Source organism: Hypomesus nipponensis, chromosome 23, assembly GCF_054491055.1.
Source record: "Hypomesus nipponensis isolate SF chromosome 23, ASM5449105v1, whole genome shotgun sequence".
NCBI classification, from domain to species: domain Eukaryota; kingdom Metazoa; phylum Chordata; class Actinopteri; order Osmeriformes; family Osmeridae; genus Hypomesus; species Hypomesus nipponensis.
The window spans coordinates 12,450,911-12,478,424 of NC_140383.1; the positions used below are offsets into that span (position 1 = coordinate 12,450,911).

At 43.3% G+C, this 27,514-nt stretch overlaps 1 protein-coding gene across 1 annotated transcript in view; it reads right to left on the reverse strand.

Annotated features, from left to right (window-relative positions):
- Positions 1–27,514, reverse strand: part of LOC146234285 (contactin-associated protein-like 5) — a 44,705-nt gene that overhangs the window by 10,026 nt on the left and 7,165 nt on the right. The window contains exons 7-20 of the mRNA XM_084688496.1: positions 19,433–19,580; positions 13,975–14,178; positions 13,414–13,598; positions 13,032–13,175; positions 11,719–11,986; positions 10,683–10,826; positions 10,155–10,326; positions 8,119–8,225; positions 7,084–7,203; positions 5,804–6,004; positions 3,199–3,355; positions 1,445–1,572; positions 1,062–1,232; positions 43–261 (exon numbers count right to left, since the gene is read on the reverse strand). Coding sequence (XP_084544622.1) covers positions 43–261; positions 1,062–1,232; positions 1,445–1,572; positions 3,199–3,355; positions 5,804–6,004; positions 7,084–7,203; positions 8,119–8,225; positions 10,155–10,326; positions 10,683–10,826; positions 11,719–11,986; positions 13,032–13,175; positions 13,414–13,598; positions 13,975–14,178; positions 19,433–19,580 — 2,368 coding nt within the window. The remainder of the gene's footprint in view (positions 1–42; positions 262–1,061; positions 1,233–1,444; positions 1,573–3,198; positions 3,356–5,803; positions 6,005–7,083; positions 7,204–8,118; positions 8,226–10,154; positions 10,327–10,682; positions 10,827–11,718; positions 11,987–13,031; positions 13,176–13,413; positions 13,599–13,974; positions 14,179–19,432; positions 19,581–27,514) is intronic.

Consider the following 27,514-nt stretch of genomic DNA (forward strand, 5'->3'; position numbering starts at 1 on the left):
CTTCCTGAGAGGCAGGGTCTAGCGAGTCATGACCACACCCACCTACAAAGAGCTGGCTGTTGAGTCGCAGGCGGAGGTGTCCGTCAAGTGGGGCTTCCAGGAAGCGTAACGGAAGCTGGTCCACCTGCAGAGACGCCTCTTTCACGCTGCGCTCCACCCTCACGTGGTGCCACTGACGGTCGTTCAGGGGCACGTGGGACTTGACCGCCAGGAGCACCGGGCCGTTTCCCACGTCGAAGGAGAACGTCACCATGGACGGAGCTGAGGGCACACAGGCACCACAGACGGGGGACCAAATTAGATGCTCTTCTTTTAGTGTTTAGTCATTTGGTGTTCAGTGTTTTCACGTTTAGTGTTTTTAGTATTTAGTCTTTTACTGTTTGTTTTTCCACAATTTCCACACTTTGCTATACTGTATGATACGTTGACACCTCAAAAGCTTGATTTATCTAGTCGCAGACTGACAGCCTGTCAATAATTCCAACTGCTTTTTAGGTTCAATCTGAAGTTATTTCAAAGCTTCAACTCATTTTGCCTTGAGCAAATTTGACTTAAAAAGCCTAGGAGTAGCTTTTAAAACACCCTCACCTCGATTTTACTAATACTGGTTTGGATCATTATTATTTGCAGCAGTCATTTGAAAGATGCTTAAAACGAATCACCTGATTGCATGGCTGGTGCACTCTAAAAACACAACTCCTAAAGCCTCCTTGACACCTACATGGTAGACTTCCAGGGTGCAATTAAGATTTCATCACATTGACTGTGATTGAAAGCTTGCACATTCTGTACTGTACAATTGCCACATAGAGACATGGTTTTCATAAAAACTATGTTTGAGTTTGCATACCTACCTATTAGGGTGTGCATGTGTGTAGATGCTTGTGTGCTGAATGAATTTGTGTTTGCATCAGTGTGTGTACACATTTTTGTGTTGCAGAGCCAACTGTATAACTGCGAGTGTGTGTGTGTGTGTGTGTGCACGTATGGCAATTTGTATGTGTGTGTGTCTGTGTATGAGAATGTGTGTGTGCATGCGTGTGTGTGTCGGTCAGACTCACAGCTGAGCTCCACTCTGATAAAGTCCTTGAGGCCCAGGTTCTCCAAGAAGACCCCAGAGGGGGCGCTGGTCTTGAAGTAGAAGGAGATATCAGAGCTGAGCTCTGCCTGCAGGGTGGGGAAGTGCAGGTAGGACGACTCCTGGTAGAAGGACGCTGCGTTTGAGACAGACTCTGCAGCACAATAGACAGGAGGGTCAGCTGGTGAACACACATTAGTGACCAGAGCATACAGGAACATCTCAACATGCTCTGTATGGGCAACAATACCCATTTCCATGCAGTCTGTGAGAAATAGCATTTCTACCAACAATATGTTCAGTGTTACAATCGTATTCAATTTCCATGTCTCAGTTTAAAACTACAAGATAGAAGCGGTCACCTACTGTCTCCATAACAACGGAGTGGGCCGATGCTGTAGACGGCCTCCGAGCCTGTCCTGTTGGTGTCTCCGATAATAACCTCCCTCACGGGTAAGTGGTCTTTGTAGGAGAGGACTCCCGTGTCATTAGACCTGCGATTGAAAAAACAAAACAGAGGCCTCTCAATTTCAGAGCCCCTCAGATAAAACAACCTATTCCTCAGCATCGCTTGGAACTTGGAGTAAACACAACGAAAATGGAGCAATCTATCATCACGCGGACACATGCCTCGGGAGATATGCAAATTAGGTCTCTCAAACGTAGAATTCCTAGGTGTGTGGCGGGCGAGAATAAATGAATGTACTGGTTGCAATTTCCGAAGAAGTAATAAAAGAAAATCATGATAAGATTTGTATTTAAAGCTTAATTACTTTGATCATTATTCATGCATTTATACAATTGATCATTTATACAGCATTAGCAAAATTGAATTCATTTTTGTTCAAGCTTTATGGACAAGGTAAACTGCAATAAAATACTCATGATCACGACAAAAGTAAATATTGACTGGGAGGACAACTGAGACTGTATGAACACAAGAGCACAAACAAGAGTATATGCAAACAGTTGTAATACAGAGCCTAAAATACACAACTATAGTAGTCCTGACAGGGACTGCTCATTACATTGGCAGCATGTCATCATTCAGGGACTGTTTAAACACCACAGAAAAAGGAGAAAGATGTTGCCTACATCCTTTCTATCTCATCTATAACAGTGACGTTTTCTTCAACTGCTGAGGCTCTGTTGGAAGCTTTACAGTACCAATGCAGTATATCCATCTATAGCAGCATAGTGGTTTACCATCGCTGTGGCTTCATTGAAAGTTAACCAATAATCAGCATTATTACTAGTGGTGGGCCGTTATCTGCGTTAACGTGCTGCGTAAACATGAGACTCTTATCGGGCGATTAAAAAAATATCGCCGTTACTCTATTATCAAAGTTGCGTTGGGAGCTGGGTCTATACTACGCAAGCTATGAAGAATTTCACAGCTCTATTAGCCAAGCGAACTAATCTCCTCGCTCACCTGGCTTACTTTTAGTCATTATTTGGGTAGCACACATATTCTGAATGCCTTCGGCAGAATTCAAATTAGCCACTTTAATCTAGATTAATTCCAACATTACAGTGAGATTAATCTAGGTTAAAAAAATAATCTATGACCACCACTAATTATTACTATACAGTATATAACAATAGAACAACCAGTTTACCCACACTACATTTTTCATTTAGTCATTTTAGCAGACGCTCTTATCCAGAGCGATTTACAGTAAGTACGGGGACATCCCCCCGAGGCAAGTAGGGTGCCTTGCCCAAGGACACATCGTCATTTTTGCATGGCGGGGAATCAGTCCGGCAACCTTCTGATTACTAGCCCAACTCCCTCACCGCTCAGCCATCTGACTCCCACAGATGACAGTGGTACAGTATGACAGATGAACACAGGCAGATACAGCTCATGGTGGTGATGAGCTTGACACCAGGAGAGTCAGATGGCTGAGCGGTTAAGGAGTCGGGCTATTAATCCGAAAGTTGTTGGTTCAATTCCTGGCCGTGCCAAATTACGTTGTGTCCTTGGGCAAGGCACTTCACCCTACTTGCCTCGGGGAGAATGTCCCTGTACTCACTGTAAGTCGCTCTGGATAAGAGTGTCTGCTAAATGACTAAATGTAAATTTAATATAGCCTGTGGGGGTGATGGTCATATGTTACCATGAATCTGTGTCTGCGTCACAGTTGCAGAAGTAGTTCATGTCTCTGCAGTTCTCCTCCAGGCTGCAGGAGCACTGCTGGACCCCGGGCAGGAAGCCTCCCCAGTAGGTCCTCCTCTCTCCACCTTGGTCCACCCACCAGGACAACGGGGTGCCGTCTACAAACACAGAACAAATGCACACACAAGAACCAAACATTCTTTTAATGTTTTGGCTTGGAATATTTAGCAATGTACAGTAGGAGTACAGATGTGGGAACAAATTACTATTTGTGTAAGTTTGTGAGTCATATTTTTATAATAACATGCGTTGAACAATCTCACACTTGCCGGATTGGGCATGTGCCCATCAAAGCCCTGGTGAAAGTCTGGAGCTCACCACTGCAGAGTGGCCCAGTGAGGGTTATCAGAGCCCTGCTGGAACTTGCTGGCATCTACTGTTAACTGTCTGTGAGTGATGCCCGTCAGACCTTCCTCATGTACTGCAGTCTGTCAGACTAGCCTCATGTACTGCAGTCTGTCAGACTAGCCTCATGTACTGCAGTCTGTCTAAATAGCCTCATGTACTGCAGTCTGACTAAGTGGCCCTGCCTTTTTCCTCTGCCTCACCACAGGACTGTACATTAGAACCTGCTGACCTTGCAGATAGATGGGAACATCGCTAGGACCATACAGGACCACAAACAACAAGCACCAGTCAGATGCAATGCTTTTGCTTTAGCCCAGTAGACCTCATGTAGGTGCTCAGAGCTTCTCAAACTTGTTCAATCTTGAAACACGAAAAACTGTTTCACACCTCTCTTCTCTCTAATTATAATCGTGACATTCTTTCAACGGCATGTACAATATTCTTCTCTCCTCATCCCCAAATCCCCCAGTCTCTTGATACATTTTACAGGGTTATGCCTCATAGTCATAAAACCACAGTTAAAATATTCATAAAGCATCTCTTTATTATTACCAAGAATGCAGTATCAACACCCTCTTACCCACCTGGCACTATACCTGACATGTTGATACAAATGCCCATAAAATGAACCTGTGATTGTGTTTTTGCTAATGACGCCAACCCAGTTGTTTATGCTGTTAGATGCAGTCCCACTGTTGGTGACAACTCTACCAGGACTGAAAAGCTTGTTTGTGTAATTAGTGGTCATGGAAAGAGAAATGAGTGAGTTTGCATTCATATTTCTACAACTGCATGTCTATAGATAATGAGTAAGTGGAACAAGACAAGCAAACAAGGTTTGACAATAAGTCCTTGGAATTGGTGATTTCTTGTTTCCTGTCATGAGTGGTTGGTTTGTCTTTGACAAAACGCACCACTGTGATACATAGCCTTTCAATGATGTGTACAAATGACCACAAAAAAAAACTATTAACATCAAAGCAAATTAATGAGTATAATTAGACAAATACATTTGCGTAGCGTTTGACAATGCTGTGAAATGGGATATTCAAGGGGTTGGTCTTTGCAGAAGCTCTACCCTGAGTCTTCTATTGTGGGGTGCATCAGGGATGGTCAGGAGGGTGAGTACAGGAGCCAGGTGGATGACTTTGTTGGCTGGTGCAGGAGGAACTGCCTGCAGCTCAACATCTCCAAGACGAAAGAGATGGTTGTGAATTTCCCGAGGACTAGGCCCCTCAATGCCTGTTCTCACCCAGGAGTCTGGGTTAGGATCAATATTTCTGTATTTATTTATATACTGACACTCATCTGTCCAGTATTAAATCACCATTGTGTGTCTCTGTGTGTCACCTGTATTGTTTTGTGTGTAAGACCCTGTGAATCAACCCTGTGTACTACCACGTAAACAGCATACTTTATGCATCGGGATTTGATATTATTGTCATTTTGTATATTTTGAATATATATTTTTGTATTTTGTATTATGTGTATTACGTTTTTTTGTTCTGGTATTGTTTGGTATGGTTTGTTTGTGTGTTTTCTGTTTCTTCTATTTATATGTTGCCTGATGCAATGCTCCAATATCCCCTCAGGGTGAATAAAGTACCAATACAACTACTGTTAATAAACTGTTGGGTGCATGTTTGCCTATGCAGATTGACTTGAATCTCCTACGAAACATTAAAGTGTAACATAGGACTGTCAATTGTATATGTGCCCATGAAGTGATGCAGGATATTTAGCATGTTGTTATAGACCTTCTTTGTAGCGTATATCTGTGTATGGGCATGGCACAGAACTAAGCCATTTATGTTCTTATGGTTGTGCATGGTTCCATGAAAGGCCTGCTTTTCTGTCTCTCTTTGATCTGCTGTGATAATGAACTTGTTTGTTTGCAAGCACATGACACCAGGGGAATATGGGAATTTGGGACTCCATGAATGTTTCATGATATAGGAGCAAACGTGGGATGTCTGGGACCCCTCTTGCTCCCATAGCAATTGAAGATGAATGCTGGAGACAAGCTGTGGGGATAGCCTTTCAAGTTATTGTGAAATAATGAGAAAAATTGTGAGAGAATGTTGTGTGTATATTCTGTGAGGTCACATGCTGGATCAGACAGTCAGGTAGCCAGGAGACAGGGATGACTATTAGGAAGGATCTCTCAGGAATGTAAACCTTGTTCACCACTGACTCACCTCGGGTGTTGAAGAGGCGTGACTTCCTGCAGACGTATGTCACTTCTTGTTGACACTGCTCGGACCCGGCTACGAGGGTGCGTAGTTGGTCAGACGAGGCGCTGTAGTTGAAGCTCATAATGTAGGGCTTCTGGATGGAGGAACCCTGGACTCTCACTGGACCTGAGCTGTTGTGGGTCACCAATGTCCACACTTTGTCATCTGCACACAAACACACACATACACAGATGCAAGCAGACATGTTTAACTACTAATATGTTGGCCTGTGACCCACAGACACAGGTAACATCCTCCTAAGTGAACATGACAACAATATATTTTTTTAAGAAACTACATGAGTTGTGAATTCATTAACAGAATTCCTGAGGGACTTATTCACCGCTGAGTGCAGTAATCCATGTCTGATAGGAAGCTGATGGAAGAGATTGCCCATATGTGCTCCCTCCATGGGTTAACAGTTTACGTGATTAATTGAGGTGAAGACTCCAATTCATTTCCATCCTCCATTTAGTATGTATTATAGGGATTTTGTGTTTACCTTGCCTAAGAGAAAATCCTTCTCCACTTTGCGATAATTCACATCCCAGGTTGTCAAGCTGAGAGTTATTTACATCTCTAATGGATTCTTTAATTGAGGTCAACCTGAGGCAACTTACTGCAAAATGATTAGGATTTGGGGGTTGTGGGGGGCTGAGTTGAGAGGAAAACACATTGTGATATAGAGCTATACTATCACTAGACAGCAGCCACCTCCGTAATGACTTCAATGTTGCATTAACCTCTGTAAAGGTCATGGCTGGGAGCCGGTGACAGGGTGGTGATGGATATTGTCTTGGGCGCCAACAATGTGCTCTCTGTCCTGCACCGCTGCCAAGGCCTGGCCCTCCCCTCTCTCGGGATGCTGGATTTACTCCATGTGGATTGACCTTTGTGGACGAGTGTAATTTTAGGACATGCTTTGGGGATATGCAGATACTAATGTCCAGGATATGCCCACAAAACACTGCTTGCTGAGGAGGGAGAAGCTTGCCACTGGCCATGTGCGGGGCCCATATCGAATTAGCCCAAACGATTTTCTGCTGGGTAGTGAACTGTCAGCTGTCAGTCGTGCTGTGGATCAATGCAACGTGATCTGTGAGCGAACAGAGCTGATATTATATACTGTGTCCCTCTTCTGGAATGATCTCAGAGGTCCCTGAGGGAAACTGGCAGAGTTGAGGCACTGACTGCCCCGCCAAGCCCATGATCTCGCCCATGACCTCGCTCTTACTCTGACTCACCTGTCATGTTGCAGTAGACTTGTGTGGGCCCCAGAGGTCCACTTCCGTCTGGATCAATGGAGAAGTAGCCCGAGGAGCTGCCCACCTGTCTGTAGGCCTGGCAGGACACCTCATAGATAGCTGGAGGGAAAACAGACTCAAACTGTGTCCAATATGGTCAACCGAAATACAAATACAAATAAACATAAAGGTTTAGTGACCCAAAACACTGTGTAACAGATACCAAAGGGGATTTTTGTCTTATTTTGCTAATGTAAGTAAAGCTCCCGGCAAAGCTTTTGCCGAGTCCATGTGATAAAAAAATGGTGTCACACTTAAGAATGACCTCCTTAACAAGATTATCTCCAAAATATTTATTATTACACACTATTCCCCCAAAGGGAGAGCACAGCACAGAGGAAACACAGTATGCAACGAGCAACAGTTTCTCCTTGCTTCTGACATTTTATGGATCATAAAGCAGAGTGAGGATACTGTAGACCTGACTGTAGCCTCAAAACATTTAGCATACGAGAGCATGTGCTGTTAGGGCAATTTTTATTCAGGTGGTGTTCCGTTTCCGTCACGTTGGCCCCGACATGCAAGGACAACTGCATCCGCTGGTGTGTAAACAAGGAATCAGTATTCTAGAGCAAGGATTCTCACACAAGGATTCGCACGCCGTGCTCTGAGGTGAATATCAAAGGAGAGGTTGGGTATGTCAAGAGGCAGACGGAGAGAGAGAAAGGAGAAACTTCCATATGTTGGATGGAAGCTTCTGAAGAGTTGCTGAAAGATTTAGAGGCAGGAGAGAACTGCAGAATTAATCTAGAGGTCACAGTGGCTTGAACCAGCATTGCTCTCTGCAGTTTGTTCTTGTAATTGAGCTGTGTTATGTTGACAGCACAGGACACAGGAGTGATGGTTTGCTTTGTTTGCTCAAGCTACACAACAACATGGCAAATCTTCTGGTCTGGCCTGGCTTGTTTGGCTCCAAATACTCTAACGTGATTTGTAGAAAGGGTGTGTACGGTGTATGGGTGTGTGTCGGCTCACAATTGTGGCAGGTAGCTCCAGAGTATCCTGTTCCTGAACAGTCACAGTTGAAGGTGGTCCAGGACTGGGAACATTGACCACCATGCTCACACAGGTTCGGAAGACATCTGGAGAAAGAGAGAAAGTGAGTTGAAGAGAGATTGCTAAAGAGAGAGATATTGTATGTTCTATCTACACATACTCGGTTTTCATTCCAGTATGGGCTTTTCTCACCAGGCAGCATTCTTGGTGATCTCACAAGAGTAACTCGACGGTTTCTTCTTTACTTTGCAATGTCAGACACTTTCATCAGTCAATAAAATCAACAACCCCAAAAAATATCAAATGAAGGAAGAGTAAAGACAGATTTGTTGATAACAAAATGTATGTCCTTAAAAGCCTACAAAACATATAAAGAACTGCCAGGCTTTTGTGTTATGTAAAAAAGGACAGACATTTGTGTGTCTTCCTCTGAACCTTTCATTATCAGTGAAGCAGCTCCCGGCTTACAAATATATTCTTCATTTCCCTGCCATTATCAAGACACGCTCTTGCACCCAAATAGTCTGAAAGCAAGATAAACACAATTTTAAAATTTCCTTTGCAATTGTTTTTTTATTCTTGATTTAGTCTTTTTCATAAATCCCATACAATCTGGCTTCGTATCTACTCAGATTGAGGGGCAAGTGAAAAGCAAACACTCATCGCGGAAGCGCATCTAAAAAAAGAAAGCATCATCATGTCAACCTGCCGCTTGTTTACGGGATGTGAACAGCCTGTGCTTTACGGAAATTCCAAACCACGCTTCTTCTGATTAATAGTCCCTTCCTTGAGCCTCCTTAAGTTACGCATAATTGCCAGCCTTTCAAGCACGCATCTATAATTTCATACACTTTCGTCTCTCTCCCATTAATTGCCATAGAGCGAGGCGACCGCGCCAAGGATAAGGTTGCAGGCCTTGGTTTAATTACCACCAAGCTATTCCCATTGTTGTGTTCGCAAGATGCCCTGCCCTTACAGATCATGAAATTACAGTAGCCAGTGCTCAGAAGTGCACACTTGCTATAAATTGAGTCATGCAGTTTGATTGGACACAGGGAAAGGAGATTAACACTCGTAAAGGTTAATCTCCTGCTCTTTTTAATGAAGCTGCACTTCGCTTAGATACGCCAATGCTGGAGTGAGAACACACATCAACAGAATGGATTTACAGAACATTGCACAAAACCGAACATAAACCTTGCCCTTACAACCGCATGATGACTACAAGAAAAGCTTATAGTAGGAGATATGACATGGTTGTGGACTATACAGCCATGCTTTTTTTATGATAGGGATTTTTGACAGCAGGTGATAACAGTACTCCGAGTCTAAGAACATTTTGTCTCACATCTCATTTAATCTTGCCATGAGCCTGCAGCTCACCCTTATGCGCCATTTAAAACACACCCTGGTAGCTCTGAAACACTTAGCCTTCCAGATGAAAAACCTCAGCTAGTCTGGGTCTGACATCAGAAGCCCTCCGCAGGGTAAACAGGGAAACTCCAGCTTGTTTGTTTGTCTCCTCATCTATACTGTACGACACTACACATGCAGGATTAATTCAAGGTATCACTGTATATTACAGTACACCCCTGACTGAGGGGAAGGAGACAGCTGATGGCAGGAGCTGCTTGTTAGCAGGGAAGTTGCTACACGGCTAACAACAGTGTGTAATTGGACAACCCTGTCAGAGAGTGCCGACTGGCCGAGCTTGCGAGAGGTCCAAAACCCCAACTGTGCAGGATGGCATGGCAAGAAGACTGTGCAGGAGAGGACGGCAGGAAAGTCTGGGCAGGATAGCAGGGCAGGAGAGAAGCAATTCGCCATAATGAGCAAGAGATCACATTACCTACCATCTCTACCTAACCATTTATTTCCATTTCGGCTGTTCCTAACCATCTGATAATCACTACCTAACCATATCTACCGAACCATCTTAAGCCTTCTCACTATAGCCTTCTCAACCAAATGAGAGTCTATCTATTGAGGAGGTTTAATAAAAGGAACAGCTTTACCTGTCATGTATGCCACATGTGTCGAACTGAAGCTCATTGTGGCTTCCCAGCAGGCCTTGCTGGACGTGGTTGAGGTTGATTGGCTGGCTGTTGATGACAATGAGACGCATGCATCCCTGGAATGCCAGCGTGGGGTTCCTGCAACCCAAGACACTCTGGGAAGAGGGACAACCTGAAGGACGCATAATTTCACATGAAACTACATTAATCGTACAAAGCACATTGTTTCGATGTTTGAAAAACCCATTTCAAACTGCCCCCCCCCCCCCTCTGCCTCAGCCTCCTTTTTAAACCTTACTGCTTGAGAATGTTTGAAAGAAGGGTTGAGGCAAGGATCATCTCCTTGCATGCGCTTGAGATGGAGGCTATGATTATGAGGCAGGGATAGGATTTTTCTGAACACACACTACAACAGGACCACCTAACAGTGGACAGTCCCACTGGAAACATCTCCTTGGAGAAGTGGGAGTAAGAGATATGAGAGAGGAATGATCTGAGGTTGAAGCATGTCGCTGTGTGTAATCTGACCTCCAAAGTAGAAGCTGTGTCCTGCCTCCAGGTGCTCCCCCAGCTCGATGGTGGAGGCCGGCTCATTGTCCAGACTCATGGTCACCTGCAGACCCTGCGTGCTGAGACTCACCGAGTGCCACAGTCCATCATTCACTCTGTGACCTGAGGAAGCACATTGGACAGTTCTGGGTGAGAGTTACCTTCACATTACAGGATCATGAAATGCTTACATATTTTAATGCAATAGTTATTCAACTATAAGTCTTGACCTCATATGCTATTTGGACAAGTTGTAGAAAGTTAATGACTTGGCACTGTTTTGTTACATGAGAACATATTGTATTTATTTACCAGACACTTTTATTTAACACTTAGAGAGGATTTCAACCTGCAACCTGTTGATCTGAGGTCAATGTTGTACCACTGACCTATTCCAATCTTGAGGAAACTAAAATAACACAGACTCAAAGGTTAGGTTTTATTGTGCAGTTATAAAAATATTCCAGTTACTATTGTCAGATAAAATATTAATATGGCTTTAACTAAGCTCCAGCTATTGCAGAATGGGAGGCAAGATGAAACTAGACTTTCTTTAAAGATAAGTTTCAAGCTGTGTCGGTCTTCTGGGTCTAAATATTCCTCTGTGTCTGCCATCTGCTTTTAGGTCTGGCTTCTGCAATCCAAAACGATTATCCAGGTTATTGTTCACATGGCAATGCGGTAAAAACCTTATAAACTCAAGCAGGATAACATTTTCCTTGAAGCCTTACTGAGGAGATTACGTATGCTTTGTGATGATTGAGGGCAAAGGTAATAAAAACGGTGTTGATGAATATCATGTGCTCAACCAAACATAGACAGTCAACGGCTTTATGATGGATTAAGTTGAATACTGTCTGTCTGCCCTGGTAGAGAGCCAGGAGTCTTTTATAGAAACAAACACTGCATTCCCCTCAGATGGTCTCTGAGCAGATGGACTCCATGCAGGTTGCTAGGAGGTTGTGGAACTTTAGGGTTCAGTGACATGGTTATCCGGCCAGCGGCTGGTCCTCACCAGTGGACACCTCGGATTTCTGCTGGGCTGACGTGTGGTGGGTGAGACGGAGCCGGCTGTTGCTGATCTGCAGCTCCAGTCTCCGGGGCTCCTGGGCCAGCAGGGTGGAGAGCAGCAGGCCGTCTGGGTTCCAGGTACGGAACTGGAAACGCACCGCCAGACCCCCCATAGCAGACGGCGTTACCGGGAGCGACAGGAAGCTGCTGCTGGAGCTCAGGAAGGTGGTGGCCTCCTGCTGGGACTCTGAGCAGGAGAAGGTCACGTTGCCCTGGAGACGAAGGAACCAGGCGATGTTATTTACACATTTCATCATCAGCGTCGCTAATGGCTAATTAACCTCATGGAGAGCTGATGATTTAAGGTTTCTGAAGGAATGTCATGTTGATCTCTGAACCACGATAACAGATATCCTTATTTTCTTCAACAAAACTGATAATAACACATTTCTGACAGACTATTTTCAACCTTTAAAGTGCTTTGAAGACACAGAAGGAAATAGCTAAGAAATCATTGAGGTCCTCAACGTCTATCAAAGCAGGTCATTGGGAAGCAAGCAAAGACAGAAAGAATGAAATTGCACTTATATTCCACAAAGTGCAAAGGTCCTGCAGGTACATGGACCAGACCAGTTATGTAAATTGAGGTCAGTTTCCTATCAATCTGTATGCCCGGAAGGCAGCGAAGAGCAATCGCACCACTTTGACTCTCAATGTGATTCCTCCCAAAACCACCTGGGGAAGAATTCCACATTGAAATTCCATTAGAGATTCCATCATGGCCGTCCGTGGGCAAAAAAAAGGAAGAAAGAAAAAAGTCTCTCTCACTTGTAAGTAAAGGCCTTTTAACATAGCAATCAGTTTCAAGGGGAAAAGGTGTTTGAGATGAATGTGGTTCTTGGGCCTGGCTGTCTGATTTGAAAGGAGGAGGAAGGGTGTGCTAAGCCTTTGGCTGAATCTATTCATAGATTTAGACTTAATGGCAGAGTAGTGTGGACCAGATAGGACGTAATGATAGAGAGAATAGATTGGATTTCTTACTCTACTTTTTTTACCCCCTCCCTCGCATCCCCTCTTGACACTCTCCTGCTCCATTTCACTCACAGTTTAAGGACCACAGAGAAATCCATGTGACTAATTCAAATGCAACTGTGATTAAACATGATTGAATCACATTGCATTCGACTGCAAACTCTCTGCGCAGCAGCGCAATTAAAACCCCGCAGCGCCCTGGCTGTTTTAACTATTTTCTCGTTGTCTTTTGTGTTTTAGTAACAAGCTCCTTATCTCTTGGTACCTAAGGATGAAGAGTCTTACCACGCTATAGATCTGGGGCTTGCGTCGCTTTGCCAGGTCGATGATGTTGATACCGTTGTAGTAGAGGTTCTCAATGCAGCCGTGGAAGTTCTTCCTGAGGAAGGTTCCGGGCTTTCCAGGTAGTGGGATGCCCCCAAAGCTCAGCTAGAGGAGAAGGTTGGGGAAAGGATTCGTCAGAAATAAAGAGATTCAAACTTCTGATACGGTTTTAGAGCATAAGGTTACACCTAAGGGGCTTCACTAAGATTTCCTGCTAATGATGTTAACGTGATGTTCCACAGTTCCTCAGCAAGAGTCAGAGGACATCTGGGGAGCTACAGCTTGAGAAGCTATAAGAGGTCCACCTTCAGTTCAGTCAGTCTGAGGAGAAAGGAGAACTAACCTCATAGTCCACCTCTAGTGAGTCTCCTTCCCCCTTGGTTCTGAAGTGCTGTGTGTGGGTGTCCACTGTTAAGTTGACCTGCTTGTTGAAGCGCTCGATAAGGACAGAGTGCCAGTGCTGGTCATCCAGAAGACTGCCCAGAGTGACCGCAACACGACCACTGCTGAACCGTAGCCTGGTATCGTCTGAAAACAAACCTCTGTTTGAGAACACTGGATCCCAGCTGAGCTACTGACTGAACCCTTAACCATCTTAGACCAGCTAGTCGATAGAGCTCAGGTGGATTGGTAATTGAGAGGGCAAGGACACACACGCACGCTCGTCACAACGCTCAGACGGACACACACTAACACACACACACACACGCACACATGCTCTGACACATGCTATCACATTTCTATCTCTATTTATGTCTCTCTCCCCTCTAACACACAGGCACACACTACCCACCAGTCACAGTCCATTAACCAAACTGCTCCCTCAACTCCATGTTAACTGGTCCTCCAGAAGCACCTTCCTTCAACAGCTCCTAGAGGCCGGCCCCCCTGGTGAGAGTCTCACCCAGGTTGAGGTAGAGTGCCAGTCGGCCCCGGTGCAGCTCCAGAGTGATGTAGTCTCCTCTCTGGCCCTCCCCGTGGACCAGCACCCCCTCAGCCTGACCACTCTTGAAGCGCAGGGAGATCACATCCTTCACCGTCGACATGGACTTCTGGTTAAACCGGTACAGTAGAGAGCTTCTGCCATCAAAGTCCGCCACGTCTGACTCTGAGGAAATTAACAGACATTGTCAAGGAGGGGGAATTTTTTTTCACAGTTGAAGCATGGAAGCAATCTTACCTAATAGGGGTTGGCTAATGCTGCAATGGAATCACTGTTTAGTAATGCCTTAGAAGCTATTTCAATGTCAATCTGGAGAAAATCTTGTACAATCTTGGACAGACACCTGTTATTTTAAAAGAATGCAGAACATGTTTCATCCCTCCTCTCCGGGTCAAACGCAGTGCCTGCCTGATTGATGTTCTGCCTAAGGAACACAGGAAGCTGTGGGCAGTCTATATCCGTTTGAGACTCATCAGAGAGACTCATGCATAGATACATGAACATGAAGCTGTGCAATATTGCATGTTAAGTGTCCTCCTTTTGCTCTTTTTCTCTCCTTCTTTCATAATTTCTTTCTGTCCATATATACTGCATATGTTTTGTGAATATTTTGTGTTGTTAAGTAAATCCCTTTAAACATCCCAAAAAGTATGCTGTTAGTATGTTGTAAAATGATGCCGTTCTTGCGAACTCGTTTGACGTCATCTTTCATTGCCCAAGTACAGTTCCAATCCAAAGAACACAAGCAGAGCCTGTTTAAAGAGAGCCTTGCCAATCCCTATTAAGCCCCATTGTACCGAATTGTGTTGCAGTTCCACCAGAGTTCCACTTGGGGTGATCGCGAGCGAGTGCATGTTGAATGGGAGTCTATGGAGCTAAACAGCTAAATCTGTCTCTTTCGCCTGATTGTCGTTGAAAAATCTCTTATTTGATTATAGTTTGTGCATGTTCAACATGGATTATAGGTCGAAAGTTGAATGAACAAGTACTTATGTCCTTTTGATTTCTTACATGGTGAGTCTTTGTTGCCCATAACACGCTAGCATTCTGCTAATGAATGCTGATTGGTTAGTGAAGGACTGATACGACCAGAGCTCCCGCTTGATGGCATCCGAAGCGGAATCAGAATGTCGGAGCATTAGCAACATTAGCAACAACATTAGCAAGCCAAAACTCTTTCTAGCATGTGTATTGACAGGGAGAGCCTAACCTGTCAGCTGTGTTGTCGATGCCCTGAGAGAAAAAAGTAAGTGACCAGAGCTTGCCGTCAAGCAGTAGCTCTGGTCATACGATGTGTATGACGTCAATTACATTTTCAAAAGCTTTTTAGAACAGAAAGGCAACTTTATAACAATCCAACAGCCAGCAATGTGTTTTTTATTTTTTTGCCTCCCCTTTCGAATTCAGAATTCAAATCACTAGACAAAAAATCATATCCTGAGAAAAGTGTATTTTGAGGGGTACCGCTCCATAGACGCTCCATAGATTCATTCTGCACTCGCTCGTTAGCGCCCTCACATGGAACTTCAACCAGTTCAGAACCCGGACGTTTCCCGAGAGTGGCAGTTCTCTCCATATTAGACATTTTCTTTGACACAAGTCACCAAGAACGCCAAAAATACCCGGAAATTATCTTGATCCGCCCCCTTTATCGAGGATGCATCGGATGGTGACTTGACCAGCGAGAACGCTTCTGATTCTCCAGAAGTCATTGCAAGATGTCAAGCGAGGCGGACAAACCTCCCAACTGTAATTTTTTTCTTTTCATATTTCAGCTAAACAGTACGTGTAAATCAGCATCTGAATTATAATGTGACGAGAAATAGGCAGTGTAGTCCCTGAAAATGTTCTTATTTTATTGATGAAACGGCTAATTTGTAAATTTGCTCCGACTTTTCGATAACCTAGCTCATCTCAGTGCAGACACTAGTTAACATTAGGCCCTGTAAGTTAGCAAGGGACAGAAAACTTAAAATTACAGGTAGAGGGACCATTTTTTAGCTTTGTTATCTAGTTTTTGTAGTTAGTCAGTGTTATCATAATGCTGCGAATCCAGGAAAACCCTAACCATCTCAATTCTCCGTCCTTGCGTCCTTGCAAGACCATCCTCGCAAGGACGCTTGCAAGAATGTTCTTCAAAAGAATGTACTTGTGTTCTCAGCGTTCTTCAGATTGATAAACAGCCACAATCTCCCTTTGAATCCCGGGGATTTTGTATTTCGAGCGAGTGAGAGACTGTGAAATTGTCATTTCTGTTAGAGATAGGTGCATATAGCACGTCATGACAGCGTTTCGGTGTGTGTGTGTGGGGGGGGGGGCTAAGAGTCTTTTCGGGCGATAAAAAAAAAAATCGCCGTTAATCTATTCTCAAAGTTGGGTTGGGAGCTGGGTCTATAGAGGGTTTTCACCGACGTCACGTTCTGGGTGGTAACCCGGATGCGCGGCCATATTGGAGGCACTTGGTGTAAACAACTGAACGGAGTACAACCAAAGAACGTATATTCTATACTCTTTGGTACAACTGCAGCCATGTCTAAACGACCGAAATGGTCGTCAAAACGCGTCCAAGATCCAAAGGCATATAGGAAAGGACTTGGACCACAAGAAAAGGGTTGACATTTTGAGAAATTAGGATTTATTGGCGGTGCAGACCCCTACCAGTTAACCTAGCTCCCTCTACTTGGATTCGTGACGACCCGGTGATTCTGCCTTCAGTTGGATGTCCCGATATTGTTAACTACCTTTCTCTCTGAACCCATACACATGCAGTAGTTTTATATGAATTATATTATGTCGATGTCAGCTTTACAGTAAAATAAGCACAGTAAAAACAATAAAAGCAGTAATTGTTTTTACTATTTACTAGTACTAGTATTTACCGCTGAATTAAACATTTCACAATACCTGACAAGAAATGTGCCGAACAAATACGGATGTTGTCCAGATTTTTCCGTGATCTTGGTTGATCTTTGCCAACCACAAGCGCCTACTTTTCTCATATAATCTCTGGCATTCCTCTCCCTGGTTTTTGATAACTTTTGGAAGTCGATACTATACCAAATGTTTTTCTCGATCTGTCCTATTGGTACAACCTGAAACACGGCAATAATTCAACATTTTCCTTAACGACATTCGGGATATACTTCAGTGCCAGTGCTTTGTTGTGATGCGGAGTGCCTCCAAGATGGCGCAGTGAAACCCTCTATACTACCAGAGAATGTCTAATATAGAGAGAACTGCCACTCTCTGGAAACTTCCGGGTTCTGAACTGGTTGAAGTTCCGCTCGCTGACGAGCGAGTGCAGAATGAATGGAGGTCTATGGAGCGGTACCCCTTAAAATCCACTTTTCTCAGGATATAATTTTTTGTCTAGTAATTTGAATTCTGAATTCGAAAGGGGAGGCAAAAACAATACACACTGCTGGCTGTTAGATTGTTTTAAAGTCGCCTTTCTGTTCTAAAAAGCATTTGAAAATGTCATTGACGTCATACACATCGTACGACCAGAGCTACTGCTTTACGGCAAGCTCTGGTTACTTACTTTTTTCTCTCAGGGTATCGACAACACAGCTGACAGGTTCTCCCTGTCAATACACATGCTAGAAAGATTTTTTGGCTTGCTAATGTTGTTGCGTGGGACCTCTGGTCATATCAGTCCTTCACTAACCAATCAGCATTCATTAGCAGAATGCTAGCATGTTATGGGCAACAATGACTCACCCTGTAAGAAATTAAAAGGACATAAGTACTCGTTCATTCAACTTTCGACATATAATCCATGTTGAACATGCAAAAACTACAATCAAATCGGAGATTTCTCAACGACAATCAGGCGAAAGAGACAAATTTAGCCATTTAGCTCCATAGACTCCCATTCACCCCCAGTGGAGACTTTTGCTCTTGTAGGTTAGTAACGAAGTTAACTCTTGTACTCACTGTGAAATATTTTACTGTTGATTGTTCTTCTACAGGTACAGTCTTGCACTTTTTGGGGTTCATGTTGTTTTTAATTTGTAGCCTACTTGTATAACTGCTGATGTAGCACAAGGGAATAGTCGTCGTCAAACCACTGTATTTGAGTGCAACCGAGGCAAGCCCGTCAGCACAGCACTATCAGCCAAGCTAACTAATCTCCTCGCTCAACCCTTTTGAGAAACCTGTTCTCTAAGACTTACTTTTAGTCATTATTTGGGTAGCACACATATTCTGAATGCCTTCGGTGGAATTCAAATGAGCTATTTTAATTCTAGATTAATTCCAAGATTACAGTGAGATTAATCTAGATTTTAAAAACATAATCTATGCCCACCACCAATTACGATCCACATAATGAAAACAATGATTTCAGAAAATCGCGATCATGTCCAAATCCACAGTATCAAGACACTGAATAGCTCACAATGCTATGACTTCCAAAAATACAGTAAAATCTTAAATATGTCTAATTAACCAATCCATATAATCATGGTCTGCCCATGTCTTTAATATTACCTCAATAAAACGAAGCAAAGATGTGGGGGTCCTTCTGCATTTATTATCACAGTGAACCACCATCCAGCACTAACACAGAGATCATGCTGTGCAGCGCCTGGGCACTATGAAAGCCCTCACTCAGGGATAATTATAACCATCTTTCACAGGGCAGTAATTCACTGCTGATCCAGTAAGAGCAGAGTGGCAGGCAGAGGCGTCCCATAGACGGCCCTCTTTATTTATTCAGCGTTGGCTTCCCAAGCTGAGCAAGGCTGCTCAGGAACAGGCAGGCCTGATGTTGTCTGTCTCTGTTAGCTGCTGGCATTGGGCTTTGTTAGCACACTGGCACCATAGAGCCTCATCAACAGGAACAGGAACACGAGCATTGCTCCTCTGGTTGTCCTCCAGCATACAGCCTCTGGACCAAGATGCTACAGAGGAACCAGGACATGCTTCACATAGACAGGTTTGGTGGCTTGGCGCTGATGATGATGGATGTCAGAACACTCCTGCCTGTCTATAGCTCATGTAATCACAAGGCATCTATGCACAGCGTCAGCACAAGAGCCCCAGCCTGTTCAGATAATGTTCCAAGAGTGATGGGTGCTGACCTGCACTGAGACAACCATTACATGACACGTTCCATTCAATGAAAACAAATGACTGTCATGCTGATGTGGTATGTTATGTGTTTTACATGGTAAGTTAGGACTCATCAAATGTTTCAAAAAACTGAAAATTCATTAACTACTGAGTTGAGGCTAGGTGCTGTGTAAGGATCTACATGTGCTGGTATAGGGCTAGGTGCTGGGTGGGAATCCTACAGAGAGGCTAGTTGCTGTCTGCTGACTAAGGGGCCTACAGTTACTGGTGTTAGGTAAGGTGCTGGGTAGGGGTCCTACTCGGGGGCTATGGCCTGGGTGGAGGTCCTACAGGGGGGACTCACTGTAAGCACAGCCGTACAGCTCCACCCGAAGCCCCAGCCAGCCGACGGGGTTCCAGTCCAGGGGAACGAAGCGCAGGAAGCGGGTTCTGAGGGAATGGGGGAGCTTGTGGAGGACGACACCGTCAGCGTTCATGTTCCCCACAAACCTCTGCAGATACAGGAGAGAGCAGGATGAAGAGAGAGGTGGTTATATACTGAGGCCAGCAGAATAAGTGAGAGACTCTTTAGGGAATGGCATTCATTAAACAAACAAGACAGCAATTACAGAATTTTTATCAAGGGAGTCTTTTTTGAGCCAGTATTGCCTGAAATGACCTTGGTAGTGTGGAAAATGATTGTAATTATCCCATCCGGGAATTGAAAAGGCTTTTGTGTGTGAGGTGAAAGCTTTGAATCAGAACATGAAAGACAAGGCGTTTTCAGGTCTGGAGAAAGGCATGAAAATCGCTTTTTGCTGACAAAACGAAATCAATGCCACGTCTTTCTCGCCACACAACCGCTCTATTTGATGCATAAAAAAGAGGATATGAATCAGTATGTGGGCTGGAAATAGAAGAATTCGGTTTGCAACATTTCAATGCAGCTCAATGGAAGAAATAAAGAAAGTACCATGGCAAGGAGCAAGTGGAAAAAACAATTGGTATCACATTTAGTCATCTCCATGGGAGAACCTCTCAGTAAAAATGGGAGACATCATTATTCTTCTTCATTTTCATCTCCCTACCGTCTATGGCATCAACAGCCCCGCCACATGTAGCCACGGGGAAATAAAAGAAAGAGAGAGAGAGAAAGAAAGAGAGGGAGGGAGGCACAAAGAGACACTCAGACAAAGACAGAGAGACATGGAGAGAAAGAGCTACCAAGAAGAAACTCCAGATGACTGATGACCAGACCTTTATAACAGATATGAGGCAGGTGACGAGCTAAATCGATAATGATGTGTATTACGAAGCAACAGAAAGATGGATGGTTGACGTCGCAGCTTCAGGCTTTGTGAATAGCCTAACAGAGTCGACCTGAACCATTTATTTCCTTCCGACTGCAGTTGAAAACACCTTGACATGTGAGTAGATGGGGAAGAACAGCACAAATTAAAACACAAGTATAAGCAACAGCCGCCCCGAGTTCAAGTACCCTCTCTGAGGTACTGGGCAGGCAGATGCAGGTGCCCTCACAGGTGAGACAGGAGAGACAATCCTAAAAGCGAAGTATTTAGGCTCTTATTGTGATTTATGCCGGTGCGTTGTTATTGTGAGCGCTTCCTGGTAACTGCATCGTGGAAGAGATGCAACCTCAGCACTTACAAGCTCTGCTGTTACTCATGGCCATGCAGGATAAGCATTAACAAATTTCACTGGGGGTTACATTTCCATTGAGGGCCTACTAGCTATTTCATTGCACACACTCTTGTGTTGTAAAGGAGGCTCTTTAGCAAATTAAATTAGAGAAACAAGTTTGCTTCAAAAATGGTGCATACATATTCATCGCTGGTGTACACAGCTATCCATCAAAGCCCCAGAGAAGAGGTAGCCTAATTAAATGCAGCAACACCTCACACTAAAAATAGGCAGTCAATTACATTGAAAATGTATCTCTTCACAAATCCTTTGAAATTACATAAGAGTGTAAGGGAATTATAATGCTGATATGTAAATGACGTCCAGATTATACTCATAGTTTCTATCCTGTCTCCGAATAATTACTGTGCTTGCTGTGAGTTGAAGGTTGTATACGTTTTAGTTCCTCTTTGTACAGACTTGACATGAAATGAAATTCTCTTGAAAAAAGAAAACATGCTTAAATGGTCTTGGATTGAGCTGCCTGTCTTTAATTTTTCAATGTGTAAGTTTTATGCAAGATGAGTACTCCTTTTAGACAATAACATCCAGGACAGCAAGTACTCTGATATTTCTGCTGTGGCGGCGCCAGATAATTTTTAATGCAGGTGTTAAGGGGGTGCTAGATCATTGACAGGGGGAGCTGCGCAATTCTATATATTATATATTAATTCTATCAGGGCCGCCTGGGCCGGAGTGGGACCCATTTTCAGCCCGGTAGTGTAATGGCCAAAGCCAGCCCATCCCCTACCAGGGGCCAAGCCATATGTTGAACAATCGGGGCTTAACCCGAACCTTCAACCTAGTCAAGGTTTTGATGCAAGGTGAAATCGGAACTTCACATGAATGCCAGCGCGCATAGCACACAAGCGTTTTCTGCATTAATTTCTGTGCAAAATTGTTTTTTTAGCTTTCTGTAGGCTAATATTAGCCTGGCTGCCAGCCCAACTTCTCCCCGCCCACAACAAATTGGTCGGGAAGTTGGGTCTGGAGGGTCTCGTATTGGGAAACAACTACAGAAAACCAGAATCTGGGCGTACCAATGAAATTGCCAGGGCGGGCTTTATACGATGATGGACAGATGATCAACAGTAACGTAATCACCCACGTCACAAAAGAGCGCTTAAGTTGAATTTGTTTTGAACAAACAACATATTACCAGATAATGTCTAATATAGAGAGAGCTGCCACTCTCGGGAAACTTCCGGGTTCTGAACTGGTTGAAGTTCCATGTGAGTGCGCTAACGAGCGAGTGCAGAATGAATGGAGGTCTATGGAGCTATACCCCTCAAAATCCACTTTTCTCAGGATATAATTTTTTGTCTAGTAATTTGAATTCTGAATTCGAAAGGGGAGGCAAAAACAATACACACTGCTGGCTGTTAGATTGTTTTAAAGTCGCCTTTCTGTTCTAAAAAGCTTTTGAAAATGTAATTGACGTCATACACATCGCACGACCAGAGCTACTGCTTTACGGCAAGCTCTGGTCACTTACTTTTTTCTCTCAGGGCATCAACAACACAGCTGACAGGTTAGGCTCTTCCTGTCAATACACATGCTAGAAAGAGTTTTGGCTTGCTAATGTTGTTGCTAATGTTGCTAATGCTCTGACATTCTGATTCCGCTTCGGATGCCATCAAGCAAGAGCTCTGGTCGTATCAGTCCTTCACTAACCAATCAGCATACATTAGCAGAATGCTAGCGTGTTATAGGCAACAACGACTCACCCTGTAAGAAATCAAAAGGACATAAGTACTCGTTCATTCAACTTTCGACCTATAATCCATGTTGAACATGCAAAAACTACAATCAAATCGGAGATTTCTCAACGACAATCAGGCAAAAGAGACAAATCCGTTTAGCTCCATAGACTCCCATTCAACATGCACTCGCTCGCGATCACTCCTAGTGGAACTCTGGTGGAACTGCAACCAAATTTGTTACAATGGGGCTTAATACGGGAGTGGCAAGGCTCTCCTTAAACAGGCTCTGATATTACGTTGCTCTGATTAGTTGTAGGTCTATCCAATTGAGCGAAGAGGCATTTGTTTTCCAGGCTTGTTTGAAACACGCCCCGTAGTCAAAGCCCAACGGAGAGTTCTCAGACTCATATTCTGACTAGAATTATGAGTATGACAACGTCAGGCTAGGCTAATATAAACATTTTGTTAGACTCATGATATTTTCTGGAAATTACAACCCAAATTTGTACCTGAAAGATTCAAGGCTATGGAGAAAACATATTTTTCCCACCCTTGCAGGAACCTAGATTTGTGAAGTGACAGATCTTTTTTACCTGGCTTTTTCAGTTCCTCCTGGCATCTTTTCCCCATCCATTTTATTATTTTTGCATCAGCTTAATCTTGTTAACTCCACAACAGAAATGATTGTTTAGGGTTGTCTCCACTCCGTGGCAACAAATTTGGTACACACACTTGTGTTTATGAAAGAGAGCATGTGCGACAACTGAAAACGGCACTTTTTAATCCATGGCCTGATCATGCGCTTATTTAGATTAAAACCGAGTGTAGCCTATTAGCTTACTTATCAGTCACAGTAACTTTACACATATTGTTTTATTCGGCGTGTGAAAAAAACAAAGAGAAAGCAGGCGATCTGCTGGACCAATTTATGAGCGAGCAGAGCGGCCCACCGTGAATTCTCCCGATTCTCCCGATGGCCACTTCGGGCTTGAATACTATTAATAAAAGAGCAATATTTTTGGGGGTACTGTTGGGGTGCTTTGGTCTTTCTTGGGGGTGCTGAAGCACCTGCTAGCCCCTCCCTAGCGCCGCCCATGTTTCTGCTCAATGTGCTGGTCCAGGTGGTCCCTTAAAATGCCAAAAAACTGTTATACATTTAATGCACCAAACTGGGCAATGAAGGGATTTGCTTCATTGCCAAGGATAGCACTGCACTCATAATGCTACAAAAAATATTCTGTATATGAACTCTGATCTAAAAATCTTACAATCAGATAATCTCAAAAGAGCAAGGAACTAAATCACATGAACATTCACAATGTGTATGGTTTAATATGAAGTGTGTAGATTATGTGGATCAGAAAAAGGCTAAGAAGGTTTAGTGAAGTGGATGGCAGTCATTAGTAAATTAGTTAATTCACGGTGATCAACTACCTGGTGCAAATTGCTGTGATGTGTCATACTGTAACATGCATGGACATCCCAGAGGGATGACCCATCTCCCCACCCTCCCTAGGCTCTACAAGACATGAGTCCACGTCTTTATGTGTCAAAAAGATGATCCTGAAGACCTTCCTGAGAAACCCAGAGCTCAGGTTAGTCACTGTCAACATGAACAGTTCAGTCACTGTCACCATAAACAGGGTAGTCACTGTTCACATAAACAGCTTAGTCACTGTCTATGTAAACTGTCTATGTAAACAGGTTAGTCACTGTCCACATAAACTTCTCCCAACCTCACCCTGACTTAATTATTTATATTCTTGTATTGACTCCTGAACAGCCTCCCTCCTCTGTCATTAGAGCTCTTTATTCCTGCTCTCCTGTGATGAGCTGCCTGATGGCACTGGCACAGTCTGAGCACATGCTCTCTGACTCTTGGGAATGTAGATCAGCATTGAAGACATATTGTGGAGATTTAGATTATGTAAATGTAACTAAGTAACATTTGTAAGGCTATTTGTTACAGCAAATAACTGAAATCATATTAATGTTACAGACAATGAGTAGTTTGGAAAATAATAAGACATTGTAATATCCAAAGAAACATTTATCTGAACCAAGGATGAGGTTTGATTTAAACATTGTAAGGAAATGTTTATTCAGCTACTAACCCTGCTCTACTGCTAATTATTGGTGGAGGCTTTTCAGTGATTTTGTCACATTAGTACGGACACTAAAGTGGATCACTGGACCTAAACATCTGAAGTGGAAAAGAAAACTACTTTGACAATGCTTCTTTCCTCACTTTCTTTTTACAACATGTCCTTTTTATGGAATAGTTTAAGAAATGGTATCCGAAGACAATAAACAATAACTGACACGACACGTAAAGTCATGGCAACCCTGGAGCGGAGGTTCTGGTGTTGCGTTGGTGTACGTGTGAGAAGAGCAGACAGTAACAATCTTAGAAACAGCCAAACCCTGCCCAGCCGGATACTCCAGACAACATGAAGGCCAAATCCAGTGTGTGAAAACGACCCAAACCCCTTGAGGCTCGCTTCTGCAACTCTGCTCTTTAGTTTAGAAGAGAATCAAACATAACAAAAACATTTAACAAATATCTTAAACGGGGTCAAAGTTCCCTAGCAACTTCATCACTTGCTGCTATAGTGAAAAAATAAAATACATAAATAAATGAAAGTATTAAAAAAAATGAAGGAAAAGTAAAAACACTGTAATGACCTTCCTGTTCAGAGCATGGAGTTTCTTCCCTGTAAGGCTTCTCTGTAATGAGATGAAGCAGACAAACATTCTAGAAACAAGTTGTCTTCATGTTGGGGCCCACTACAAATATATTATTAACAAAGGAAGAAATAATATTGAGTTCTACTCACTATTAGAAAGCCTTGAAACCAAAGGTGTCCAGTGATTGTTTAGTATGTAACACCGCCACACCTACTGCCCTAAAGAAGTTGGAAGGAGTAGGCACTTTATGTTTGAATAATTATACATGTCTGTGTTGACTGTTTCCCTCTTGTTCTCTTGTAATCTTTTATCTTTTCTTGGAGGCTTCCATTAGGACCAGAGGGTTGCTGGGTCTGAGTGAAAGTCCAGATAGCTGACATTTACGTGTGTCACTGTCACTGTCTTCACTAAGGTATGTGTTTGTAGCCAAGCCAACAATGGAACTATTGAACTATTGAAGTTTCAAGTTTTTTCCTGCCTGAGGTTTGCCTCAGCTAATGGTGTAAGGTTATATTCAGACACACATGTTTTTTTCACTATAATATATGTAAAATCTTGTTTATTATCTTTATGTTTTTCATAATCAAGTCTGTGTTTATACTTGGACATTCTGTTGCCTCCCAAAAGTCAAAAACAGCTGGACACCCATGTATATCAGTCATTTTCCTGGATTTGGACTAATTGGGTCATTAGAGGCTTGTCTAGGAGTGCCATCCTGTTGTTTGTCATATGAGCAGCTCACTCCCTGTAGTGCTGTTCCAGCCCACCTCTCTGACTCCCATAGACTAAGACGAAGGAGAGCCGCAAGAATAGATAATTATGTTGCCCCTGTGACCTGGTTTGACACAAAGCAGAGATAAAAAAAAAGACTGCAGCTGTGCTTGTAAAGTGTAAAGTGTGTGTGTATGTGTGAGAGAGAAAGATAAAGGGGGTATTACCATAAGATAAGAAAGTGAGGAAAAAGAAAATGGCGAGGCGACATGAGCAGGGACAACCACAATGTTTAGAGATTATGATTACAAAATATATATTAATAATTTAAAAAAATAATCCATTGATTGGCAGTTTTCTTCTTGGTGCCTGGAGGTGCCAGTGATCCAGGAGCAAAGTGTCGGAAAGTTCAGGCCATAGCATTCCCCTCAGCTCTTTCATCAACCCCTCAGGCTGCAGGAAATCCAGCAGGTCGTTACCTATGAACCTCACTCGTTCAGAAGCCAGACAGACGTCAATTAATACCTCCAAAAGTCATAGGTTCAAACTGTGGTTAGCCACCTTTGGAGTTGCTTCATTAAGGGCCGACTTTGGCTAATTAGCTGTCAGTCATACACAGTGGGTGCTTCAGATGACATCTGCTGTCTACTTGCATAGTCATGGCCTGACTATCCAACAGGCTAGGTGCTGTGTCCGTGATTGGCAACAACGAAGCCCCGACATCCATGTTCGTCATTGTTTTAATTGACAGAGCGCGGATAGATGGTGCCTAGGGCAACATTACCTTAAACACATTGTAATTGGTTGGTACAGGAAATTGAAGCCATGCAAATGAAAGTCACAGTCACTCAAGGAATGAACAAGTAGGCAGGGATGCATTACAAACATCTCCTGGCAGACTGTGTCAAAACACGTCTGTTCAACTATTTGAGTAAAAACTCAAATTAGAAGCACATTCTCTGCTGTCCTACCTCTCAACACTTAATACCATTCACATCCACTGTTCAATAGGAGACCACATGACAGGACACGGTGTTGTGGAGCCGTGTGGTTTGAGGAAGGTTGCAGACAAAGGCAGAATGCTCGGCCACAGAAGAGTTTGTTTACATTCCAATCAGAGAGAGAGAAAGAGAGGAGGCGGTGGAAGGTGGGTCAGAGAGAGGGGGGCTGTTGGCATTTATACCTGCCGTATAGATCATCACACTCTCCCATCACCAAGGTCTCAACATGGATTAGACCACAGTTTCTAAATGGGTCATTAAGCAGAGCGTGATTTCTCTCATGAAGATAGGCTGGTCTATTCTGTTGTGATTGTGTTTATTTTTACTAAAGAGCCTAGCATTTACAAAAAAATAATTAATATACACGGTATAAGTCAAATGTAACACTATCAATGTTTGTAATTGTACAAACGATTCACATTTTTATTTTAGGTAAATAAATTCAATGTCACAGATAGGGCTTTGATCTAGACAGGCAATTAAATTTGAGTTGAAAGCAGAGTTGTGCTTCTAATTAAAGGTGTGTTACTGTCTTTGTACAAAGAATTGTGCAAGCATTTGAACAGGGTTGAATGTGAAAGCTACGTGTTTGCTTTACTCCCCACAACGACGGTGATGAATGATAGTCTGAAAGGAATAGTG